The sequence below is a fragment of the Charadrius vociferus genome, unplaced genomic scaffold (genome assembly GCF_000708025.1).
Source record: "Charadrius vociferus isolate BGI_N301 unplaced genomic scaffold, ASM70802v2 scaffold324, whole genome shotgun sequence".
Lineage (NCBI taxonomy): Eukaryota > Metazoa > Chordata > Aves > Charadriiformes > Charadriidae > Charadrius > Charadrius vociferus.
Window position 1 is genome coordinate 2,079,161 of NW_009648041.1, and position 11,537 is coordinate 2,090,697.

Here is an 11,537-nt window from a genome sequence, read left to right on the forward strand (position 1 = left end):
AAAGCTCATGCACTGGTAGCAGAGGAGGACGCATTTATGGAGAGAGATGCCGGTAAATGAAATGCCTAGGTGGGAAAAACACATGGTAGGTCACTGACAGGAGCAAAAACCATAACGCATCTCTCAAACTGTAGAAGTTGCCTAATGCTGCTTCAGACAGAGGAGAGAGGCAAATTTCTCCCAGGGATACATACAGCTCTTTGCTGACATTACACCTCTCCAGTTAATGATCCTTTAATTACAGGATACTCCGTCTCATGAGTGCATGGTGCCCCGTTTGTGATGCCAGTCTTCCTTAATACAGATATGTTTTGCATGTCAGAAGTTTTCCAGCATTTGTCATACTCAGGTTTTAACCCTTTTCTCAGTCAAGTCAGAGGGATCTTCACCAGCACTGGCAGTGGGCAGCCGCCGCGCAGGAGCATTGCTCCGGCAGGGCTGCGGCGGATAGAACAGGACTTGGGCAGACCCAAAGGCAGTCTGCTGGACCTCAGTCAATAGCATGGTGAACCTAGGGCCCAGAGTACACCCAGGAAAATCCTCAGCTGACATATGCTTCAACAAGGGTATGTTCAGCCTCAGGTTCACGACTGTTTTCGTACAGCGGAGGGGTTGCAATGGGTGCTAGTTGTGCCAGCCAGTACCCAAAGCTGATCCCACCAACACTCAAAACCATCCTGTCTCTTAGAAGGGCCACATGGCAGAGATGGATGCACTTGCACAGAAAGTACAGCTATAAGGTCTATATTTGGTGCAATAAAATGTGCACAATGATGGTTTTTGTAATACTGCATTTTAACAGCCCAAAAGAAATTTTCTGGAAGGTGTAAATCCTCACTGTATTTCTTTAAGGCTTAAAAAGGTTAGGGCCAGATTTAAAGGCAATTTGGTAAAGAAAGCAGAGAAGCATCTATTTAGACCTATAAGAGAAAGTTCAGGCATGTGGAAAGAAATCTGGCATGTACGGAAATCTGATTATCCAACAAGCCATCTGCTTACTCAAGAAACAAAACAAAGGTTGATGAAAACTTTCAGGTTTTAGCCAACTGCAGCTCAAGAAGAGGTCTTATATAAATACATTTTGCAGTTTTGTTCTGTCATTAAAAAAAAAAATTAAAAATCCTTTCCTGATTCCCAACAAACTGAAGAAGCCACTTGTTTTTCACCTGGCTTCCAATTCCCAACAAAAGAAGTTATAACTGGGTTGCTGGGCTGCGTTCTTCACTGATTTAGATAGATACTACATGCCAGCTTTGCATTCTTCTGTTTATCCTTTCAAATTCCACTATAGAAACCTTTGCCAAGCCTCAAATAATTTCTTTATTTTAACTACCTGGGAGCACTTCCTATTTTTATCACACCTGTTTCGAGGTAAAGAGATCCACTCTTCGATGAGATCCACTGTTCAGCTGGAGAATGGTAGAGACACTATTTTGTATGGAGGTGTGTGTACGTGTGTGGCTGCGCACAGATAGACAGGAATAAATCAACTCATATCACCCAGATATACTAGGCAGAGGATGTTTCCTTCATAAATACTTTGGAAAATTTTGGGAATCTCTTCCCCACTCCCTTTTGGGAAGCTGGGATGATTGTTCTGGGGGTTTCTGTTGTTTTATTGGCAAATTAATAATTAGAAGGAAAATTATTTACTTCTCCATCCCTTGCTCTCTATTTTATCATTACCATGTAGAAGCTCAGTCACTTGACTGCTCTCTAAGATGTGGGAGGGTTTCTCTGGTGCCAAAGCAATTGAGTGCTGACACCCAGGAGACACGTCCCACCCTCGCAGCCCCCCACTTTTGCAGTGCACGGCCAGAAGACCCCACATTCCCCACCCACAGCTACGTCCTTAAACTAGTTCAGATATGCAGAGTACAAAAGAGGAAAATAATGACTTCAAACCATGTTTTCTGATCCTTGCTAGAGGTGAATGCGTCTCCGAAGGTGGGATTTCCTGGACAATTGAAGCTCCCATCTATTTTTGCTACAAAGTGGTAGAAACATACAATATTCTGGATCCTTCTAACACTACTCTGCTCTGGGGACACATTACTGATCCCCAGCAACTAGAGCTAGCCACTAGCGGCAAAAGGAAGCTGAGGCGCTTTATCGTCATAGATGAAGTTGTTGATGAACTTTATGGCTCCAAAGTCAGAGAATACTTTGAAGAGAATAACGTTCAGCACAAAATCCTCGCCCTGCCTACCACCGAAGAAACGAAATCCATGGACCTGGTCTTGAACATCTTGCAAGAAGTCCAGAACTTCAGCATCGACAGGCGAACTGAGCCCATCATCGCCATCGGGGGAGGCGTCTGCCTGGACATCGTAGGACTAGCTGCATCGCTCTATAGAAGACGTACCCCTTACATTCGGGTCCCAACAACCCTCCTCTCTTACGTTGATGCCAGCGTGGGGGCGAAGAACGGGGTGAATTTCCTGCAGTGTAAGAACAAGCTCGGGGGCTACACCCCCCCGGTAGCTAGTTTCCTGGATAGATCCTTCATTCAGAGCATTCCTCGGCGACATATCTCCAACGGCCTTGGTGAAATTTTAAAGGTATGAACTTTTGCAACTGCAGTTTTCAAAACTGAAATCATATAATTATAGAATAGTTTGGGCTGGAAGGGACCTTTAAAGGCCATCTAGTCCAACCCCCCTGCCATGAGCAGGGACATCTTCACCTAGATCAGGCTGCTCAGAGCCCCATCCAACTCGACCTGGAATGTTTCCAGGGATGGGGCATCTACCCCTTCTCTGGGCAACCTGCGCCAGTGTTTTAAAGCCTTCATTGTAAAAGATTTCTTCCTTCTGTCTAGTCTAAATCTACCCTCTTTTAGCTTAAAAACATTACCCCTTGTCCCATCGCAACAGGCCCTGCTAAAAAGTCTGCTTCCATCTTTCTTGTAAGTCCCCTTTAATAATTGGAAGGCCGCAATGCTGGTAAGATGTCCATCAGCATCCATGGCATTGTATACACTGCCCTGTAGAAACCAGGGTGGGTCATCACAGCTGCATGGGGACTTTTAATTCTTATTGAGCCTATAGGTATTTTTACAGCTGCTAAACTTGTTAGAATCCCCTTACAGGCAGTGCCTGTGGAGTAAACTCCAAAACTCAAGGCCAGTTGTAGACGCAGCACAACCAGGGAAGAAAGCATCTTCCCATTGAGGCTGATCCACAGCACTCTAAAATGAACTGCTGGCAGGGAATTTGAGGTTCATTATACTGGGGATTAATAATCTGCAAGATCATTTGCACCTACCTCACAGGGTATGTTGAGTGTGGTCAATCAATCTCCCACGAGACAGATTCTACTTCTAAAATTACCTGGGAAGCGCATAGGAAATGATTTTGTGCCTGAAGAGCTTTGAAAACTTTTGATAAAGCAGAGTTCAAGCTATTAGAGTGTATTAGAGATGAGTTCATCAGTGTCAGCAGCATTTTTCAGTGCTTGACTTCTAAAATTACCTGGGAAGCGCATAGGAAATGATTTTGTGCCTGAAGAGCTTTGAAAACTTTTGATAAAGCAGAGTTCAAGCTATTAGAGTGTATTAGAGATGAGTTCATCAGTGTCAGCAGCATTTTTCAGTGCTTGCCCAGTGGGAACTCCCCAGGATATCTGGAGGTTTCTGGCAGGCACCGGGAAATGCGCAGGTCACCATTTCCCACTGCAGGAGGGGACTCATGCCTGAGTCAGAGGGTGAAAAAATATATACTTGTGACAATAAATCCACTTCTGAACCCTCTTATTGCCTATATTGCACTGCTTTCTCACCATCCCTTGCCCAAAGAGCAATTCCAAGAATTAGATGAGACTTACCCTGGGGGTGTCCACCACCTAGTCCCTGTCCTGAGGATGTCCACCATCCAGTCCCTGTCCTGGGGATGGCCACCATTCAGCTGAGACAGTCTCCAGTTTCCTGCCAGGCACACAAGTAGCCAAAGCTCATTACAAACCATCTGCTGCATTACTGGGGCATGTAGCATGCTCACAGCATGGTCAGAGTTGCCCAGTAGCCAGGGAACTTGCCCACCAGTGCTCCCATTATCTCTGCCATTTTACCAGAGCCCCGCTGGGCATATCCACAGTGCCTTTTGCATACATCTTCACTTACCATAGCTGACAACATGTGTAACGGCACCAGGTCACGGTCCCTAGAGACCAAACATCTACATGCTAACCAGGAACTGTGTCTACAGAACTACTTTTTCAGGTTGCAGAGGTAGAACTTGCCCATGTACCAAGTGTGCAGATATTTCTTTGCTCGTGTATAACATGATATTAATTATAGTCCAGTCTATTGAAACACTCAAGTTTTCAACGGCACATGCAAGGATGGCATAATTATCTTTAATTACCTCTCCTGTTCTTTGTCCTAGATGGCACTCATGAAACACAAAGGGCTGTTTGACCTGCTCAAGAGACATGGGAAATACCTGCTGGACACCAAGTTCCAGTCCTACAGTGGGTCTGCCGACCACGGAGATGCTGCACTGCAGACAACCAGGATTGCCATTGAAACCATGTTGGAAGAGCTGGCTCCCAACCTCTGGGAGGATGACCTGGACAGACTGGTTGATTTTGGCCACCTTATAAGCCCAGAGCTGGAAATGGTGAGTGACAGACTTTATATTTCAACATCTATTAAAACAACAAAAGAAAGAGTTTTCAACCAGCAGCATGAAAACTGTGCAAAAGGAGTTGGGCTAAACCCCAGATTTGCATGTTACCTCAGATCACCCAACACACCCATCCTGGTCCTCTTGGATAGAGAGACCCCTTTCCCTGCCCCATTTCCCCCACACCTCCACCCCTGTTTCCTATTCAGACCACAGGCCAATTATTGCTTCTTACCAGGCATTTACCAAAGCACAAAGATAACCAGATTTCAGTGAAACCATTAGAAATCACCAACATGAGCTACAGCAGAGCAAAGGGCACGGAGACCATCGCCTGTATTACTGGGGAGAGATCGCCACTGAGGAATAAGGGGGGAGGACTAGACCTTATGCAATATTCAGAGCTCTTCTCTCCATCCCGTGGTGCTCTTCATCAATGATTTGAATGGGAGGAGAATTAGATCCTGGATCCCTATGGGAGAATTTATGTGCAATTAATCACCTGTAAAAGAGATCATCCTCTGCAATCCATAAATGACAAGATGCTAACACCCAGCAAATCCATACTTCTACTGCTGAGTCGAATGTCAATTTTCACAAGTACTTTTAGGAAAAGCCTACTTATTTACTATTTGTCAGCCCAAACCTTTTCCCCCACCCACCTTTGCTTTGTTTCAGAGGGTTTTGCCATCGCTGATGCACGGAGAAGCTGTGAACATCGACATGGCGTTCATGACGTACGTCGCCCACACGCGGGGGCTCATCACCGCCGAGGAGAAGGAGCAGATCATCCAGTGCATGAGGGGCCTGGAGCTGCCGGTGTGGCACAGTGGCTGCAGCTGGTCCCTCATCAAGAGAGCCCTGATGGAGCGCCTGAAACACAGCGGGGGACAGCCCCGCATGCCTCTCCCCACCGGCCTCGGCGTCGCAGGTACTGCGGGAGAGGGACACCAGGGAGCCCCCGGGAGCGGGCGGTCGGGGGCTGGCAGGGATCCCGGCACACTCACGTGCTGGAAAACGAGCCCTGCAGCGCTGCTGTTGTACATTTGTGGTTTTGCTTCTTAACATCTCAATAAACGTGTTGAGACAGCAAAGGGCAACAAAGATGGTTAGGGGACTGGAGCATCTCTCTTATGAGGAAAGGCTGAGGGACTTGGGGCTTTTTAGTCTGGAGAAAAGACGACTGAAGGGGGATCTTATCAATACTTACAAATACTTAAAGGGAGGGTGCCAGGAGGATTTTTCAGTGGTGCCGAGTGATAGAACAAGAGACAATGGGCCCAAACTTGAGCATTAGAAGTTCCATCTAACCATGAGGAGGAATTTCTTTACTCTGAGCAGTGGCACAGGCTGCCCAGAGAGGTGGGGGAGTCTCCCCCTCTGGAGCCATTCCAAACCCGCCTGGACACCATCCTGTGCCACTGCTGGAGGTGCCCCTGCTCTGGCAGGGGGTGGACTGGGGGAGCTCCAGAGGGCCCTTCCAACCCTGACCAGTCTGTGGTTCTGTGACACAGGATCCTTCTGATTAGGCTGAGGTCTAACCTGAGGTCTAATTAATTGCATTACGATTGACCAATTCACTTTGCATACGCGGTTGCAAACCAGCGGTCTAAACGCAGTGCTCTGGCAGACAAACCAACAACGTCATGAGGGAAAAACAATTCCTTTGTTATGCTTGAAAATATTTGCTAAATAATCCTTGGCAAGAACAATTTAATGTATTACTGTGCCAAGAACTAATACCTGAAAACTAAATAGTATTTCTTCAATAGCTTGGGTGAAACACTCTTACTTATAAGATTTAAAAAAAAAAACCCCAAAAAAAACCCAAAAACAACAAACCAAACCCCTGACAGATAAGCAATGCATGGGACCAGGTCATGACCTCTTACATCAGTATCCATTCAGACTATTTCCCTGAAGCTCAGTCTACACACTCAGAATCATAGAATGGTTTAGGTTGGAAGGGACCTTAAAGATCATCTAGTTCCAGCCCCCTGCCTTGGGCAGGGACACCGCCCCCCAGCCCAGGTTGCTCCAAGCCCCGTCCAACCTGGCCTTGAAAGAAAACTCATGAGAAAACAGATTCTCATAAACTGGAGGAGCTACTCTCCCCCGGGGAGTCAGCGTATGCAAGCATGAAAAGTTCTGGATGTCCAATTAACTACGTCTTATTTTACAGAGATATTCAATGACACTAGTGAAGAGACCCTGGAAAGAGCATACAAGCTGTGGGTCAGGGACTGCAAGACAGTGCTGGAAGAAGAGCCAGCTGCCCTCTGAGAGACGCGAGCCCAAGGATACGGTCCTGCCCCATGCGTGGAGTTGTTCAACATTGTAAATGAGTGGGCAGGACTGAATTTTAAACAAGATAAATACAGCAGCCCCTGTGAAACAACATTCCCCCCAGAGCTGCATGGAACAAGAATGATACTGGCATCTGACCTGACTTACCTCTTCCAACTGCTCTATTTGAAAGGGAACTCATTAGACTTGTGTAGTGCTCAAGAAGTGATCAGTCAGAAGTGAAACCACCAAGTGCCCCTAGCATAGTTCATAGCAAGCTATCTCCTTTCGGGGAAAACAAGTGGCATTTATTCTTTCTTTCGGTTAATCTGACCTGGGGGCTGCCACGGCCTTGCGCAGTGCTCTCCCACCGTTGCTTGTTGCTGGACCCCTGAAGTCAGTCGACCATGTAAAAGAAGTGGGGCATCTTGATGGCACCACACAAAATCTCCGTGCTGCATAAAATCTTTGAGGTAGGACATCTCCTTCACTGGTTTTGGCATTCTGAGTTGTTCTTGTTTTCTCAGCTCATTCAAACTAGCAAAAAAAGAGATTAGCTGCCAGCCTTTGCTCCCAGCGTAAGGGGACGACACACCCCAAGTACAGGCACCATCACGTAGCTGCATATCAGCAGATATGGCTGCTGTGAAGCACGATGGGACCCATATCTTGACAGCATGGCAGTCCTATGTCTTGGGACTCTTAGGTACTGGGGACATGCTGGCAAGACTCATCTTGCTGCCAAAACGTATAGTGGTGGTTTTACTGCGTAACCCCTGCAAGCCACCCGTGTGACAAACATGGTAAGATTTGCATCAACGTTGCCTAAGAACAAAGTTGAGCTCCAGGCTATACTGCAGAACCCACCCGGCGTCCCCACAGAGTGGCTGCCATGGACCTCCTCGTATCTGGCTGGCCGGGGCTCCTTCCCCATCGCGGCGCTTTCCAGGTAGATAAGGTCAGCTGGGGGAAAACCAGGAGAAATCAGGGGACACCAAGCAAGTTTATTGTCTTCAAGCAGGCTCGGTGCCATGTCTCAGGATCCTGGCAGACACAGGGCAGGTTAGGTATCAGATGCTGACTGTGAAAAATGTAAGGGCAATGTCATCCTTCTCCCTGAGGGCTGAATCAAAGGAATCACATTCAACAAACAGCCTTTGAATTATTTACGGTATTATTATGTTATTTTTTTTCCTTGTGTCATACCAGTTTGTGCTGATCTGCTGGCTTCTGTTTCGCTGAAGTAATAAAAGCTATTAAAACTGGAAAACTTCTAAAATAACGATTCCATCACTGCACACGGTGCACGCCTGTGTACATTTGCATGTGCTCAAGAGACAGAAAGATACTGGAGGAGTGAGGAACAGAGCTGACATAATAAATCCCTTTTCCCCTTGAGCCCAGAGAATGTGCGCGTAGAAGTACACAAAAGACTTCTCCAGAGCCACGCACTTCTCTAGCTTCAGGACAGGGTTTCACACAGAAGGTGCCATCCCACCAGGTAGACCTCTCACAGGGTTCCTGCAGCAAACAGCAGTAGAGCACATCTTCACAGCCACATAGTTCCAGAGAAATCATCTCCTAACACCCTGAGCTAAATAACCCTGTGGCTGAGGAGATCAATGAAATGTTGTCCTTTTTCCAGACCGTCAAACACAGGTTCGTTCAGCTGCTTCCTGACAGCGGCCACCAAGTGGGGAAAGCATCTCTCCTGCTCGTGGGGAAGCCATCTGCAGTGTCAGCCTTTCGCTAGAACAGAAAGGGACAGTACAACACAAGACTAGATGAGGATCTGAACTTTTTAGGAGCGTGAGAGAACCCCAGGGACAGCAGTGCTGAGGGACAATGTGCCAAGAGCTGCTGGGAGGGAGCAGGGTGGTTGCCTCTGCCCCATCTGATGCTGGCCACCTCTAGGAGATGATGCAGGACTGGAGAGCTGCAGCTCTGGTGCTCCTCTCCCAGAGTTTAGGGTGATCACCTGGGTACTCTCACAAGTGGTTTACCTCCTCTCCAGAAGCTGGATGGGCCATTTTTTACATCAGATAATCTACAAATGATTATGCATAGAGGTTTGTAGAGGCCCCATCCCTGGAGGTGTTCAAGGCCAGGTTGGACAGGGTTTTGAGCAACCTGGTCTAGTGGGAGGTGTCCCTGCCCATGGCAGGGGAGTTGGAACTCCATCATCTACAAAGTCCCTTCCAACCTAAACCATCCTATGATTCTATGATTATTGGCTGCCCAACAGTCAGTGTCCTTCGGTGCAGGAGTCCTACTCCCATCTACCCACATGGAGGAGGTACAAGACAAATGTCAACTTGAGTTGCTTATTTTAAATGTCGAGGGAAAGACCCTCAGGATCCCAAAGGCATTTAGCACCCCAGCCCCATGGAAAGCCAAGCAGCAGCTTAGCAGTGTCCAGCCAAACTGAATCCAGACGAGTCACAAAACCCCACGTACCCATCAAAAGCCCAACTCCTGCAGCTGATACGCTCTCGGTGACAGTGACGTGGCTGCAGGTCACCTGCCGGCCGTTCCCACACATTGGCTTTGCCTCTGTCTTCAGGAGCCGCTGTGTGTGTGCCACAACATATCAAAGGAGTTGGAGCACAATCAAGACTGAAAAGTGAACACATGATTATTATTTTTTACCATCCCTTCTGCCGTGGGTGACAGAATACAATCAACCCCTGACATGCTTGGTTGCTTAGTAGCAGACAGCCACATTTTTAATTATACACTAAAATATGCTAAAGAACATAAAACGGCTGTGTGACTAATACGTGTATATCAAGAAAGGCACATGACAGCAGCTAAATTGCTTCAGTGTCTGATAGAGTGCCTCTGCCAGGCTTGTCATGGAAAGATCAAGGGAAGGAGGTGGAAAGTATTATTAATAAAACAGCGACTTTTTAAAATACACCTCATTGTTTGCAGTGCATTTTTTTTTAATGTCTAGCATGAATTTAATTCTTTTCCATTTATTCAGCTTTGATTTAATTCCTGCTTTTTCAAATGGAACTGTTATCATTAGACCTAAAAATCTCTGCTTATTTTCTTCTTACCTTCAATGATGTATTACTCCAAAGAGAAAAGTGGAAAGCAGAACGGGACCCAGCTGGGTTCTCCACAACGCAAGTTCTTCACGGGCTTGTTTGAACAAAATTACTTTAGTGGTCAGAGAGCAAGAAACTATTTTATTACTTACATGTTCTGAAGTCATTTATTTTGCAACAACCTGCTCTAGAAACTGCTTTTCAGCAGAGGGAAGAAAAACGAGAAAGGTTATGAGCTCTGATATGATTAATAAAGGAGTATCATAGGTATCACTCACATTCAGTCAATAGTAGCGTTAAATGTACCCAATCTAAACTGAGAATCAGCCCAGAGGTCTTGAAGACACTAAAAGATTTTGACCAAATATATTTAAAGTGGCCAAACAAACAGCGCTGAAGGTAACACCAACTGCCCTGCTCCTCATACAACGCGACGTGTGCCTCGTGGTGCTGGGCTCCCCTCCTGCAGCCCGTACCACCGGTACAGGGTCCCGGGACGCTGCCGAAATCATCACCAGGGCAGGGGCTGCGCCTGCCGTCCTTAAAGCTTTGCAGCCCGTGAGAAAGGATGCAGCCCCACGAGAGTGTGATGTTCCCCGCTTTTTTTAATTAATGTTGAGCTCTTGCTGCCCGCAAAGGTCAGGAGGAGAGGCAGGGGGAGTGGGGAGCTCTGGAGAGGCACTGGGAGCGCAGGCGAAGCCCTTTAGTGAGCCCCCAAACTGTGTCCCCCATCCAACGCACCCGGCTCGGAGCCCCGCACAGCCCAGCCCGGTACCATGCTGGGACGCTGGGTCTCACCCTGGAGCCCTCCCTCCCAAATAACGGCAGCTGCCACGCTGATGGCTACAGCGAGGTGACCCCAAAAGGCTGCGCCCCGCTCCCAACGCCTCCACCGGTGTCCTACAGCTGCCCCAGAGACCCACCGCCGCTCCCCTGCCCGCAGCAAACGCACCACGGGCATTAAGGACGTCTCCCACAGCTCCTCTGAGACAGCACCCACAATAGGCAGCCGCGTACATCATTTTTATAAATGCATTAAAAGAGCAGTCAATACGGAGATGCTTCGCGCGCCCCGCTGACCACAGCGGCCTCCCCGCTGCCTCGCGCGGCTCTGGGACAGCATTTAACGGAGAGGTCCATCACAGGAGCCATTGTTTCCCTCTGCGGCTGTAGAGCACGATGGTGAGGCAGCTCCGGCAACGCCGGGCCCGGGAAGCACAGGGATGGGGTAAAAGCATGGAAGCACAGAGCTGTCATCTCTCCGGGCCACTGCAAATGATGGCCACTGCCACATCCATCCATGTTCATGGGTGCTGGAGTTTGAGAGAAGCCTTCTCGCTCCTTTGCAATCCAGGCGAGAAAGCCATAAAAAGGGAGGAACTGCAGCTTCAGGCCTTGGTGGAGACATGCCACCACCACCACCACCCCACCCCCCCCTCCAGGTTAAGAGAGTTGCTCTCAAAAACTGAGTGAAAAACGGAGCGGTTTCAAGTCAGGGTGCACTTTGGGTCACTGGCAAAGACAACAGCGATGGTCAGTGCACGTGCATTTAATCTGCGAGCCGGCAGCCCCG

The 11,537-nt window shown here is 48.0% G+C and overlaps 1 protein-coding gene across 1 annotated transcript in view; it reads left to right on the forward strand.

Moving 5' to 3' along the window:
• LOC104285191 (pentafunctional AROM polypeptide-like) overlaps positions 1 to 6,908 on the forward strand; it is a 7,420-nt gene extending 512 nt beyond the window's left edge. Inside the window, exons 2-5 of the mRNA XM_009883618.1 lie at positions 1,928 to 2,561; positions 4,386 to 4,619; positions 5,304 to 5,556; positions 6,808 to 6,908. Coding sequence (XP_009881920.1) covers positions 1,928 to 2,561; positions 4,386 to 4,619; positions 5,304 to 5,556; positions 6,808 to 6,908 — 1,222 coding nt within the window. The remainder of the gene's footprint in view (positions 1 to 1,927; positions 2,562 to 4,385; positions 4,620 to 5,303; positions 5,557 to 6,807) is intronic.
• Positions 6,909 to 11,537: the final 4,629 nt, after the last annotated feature.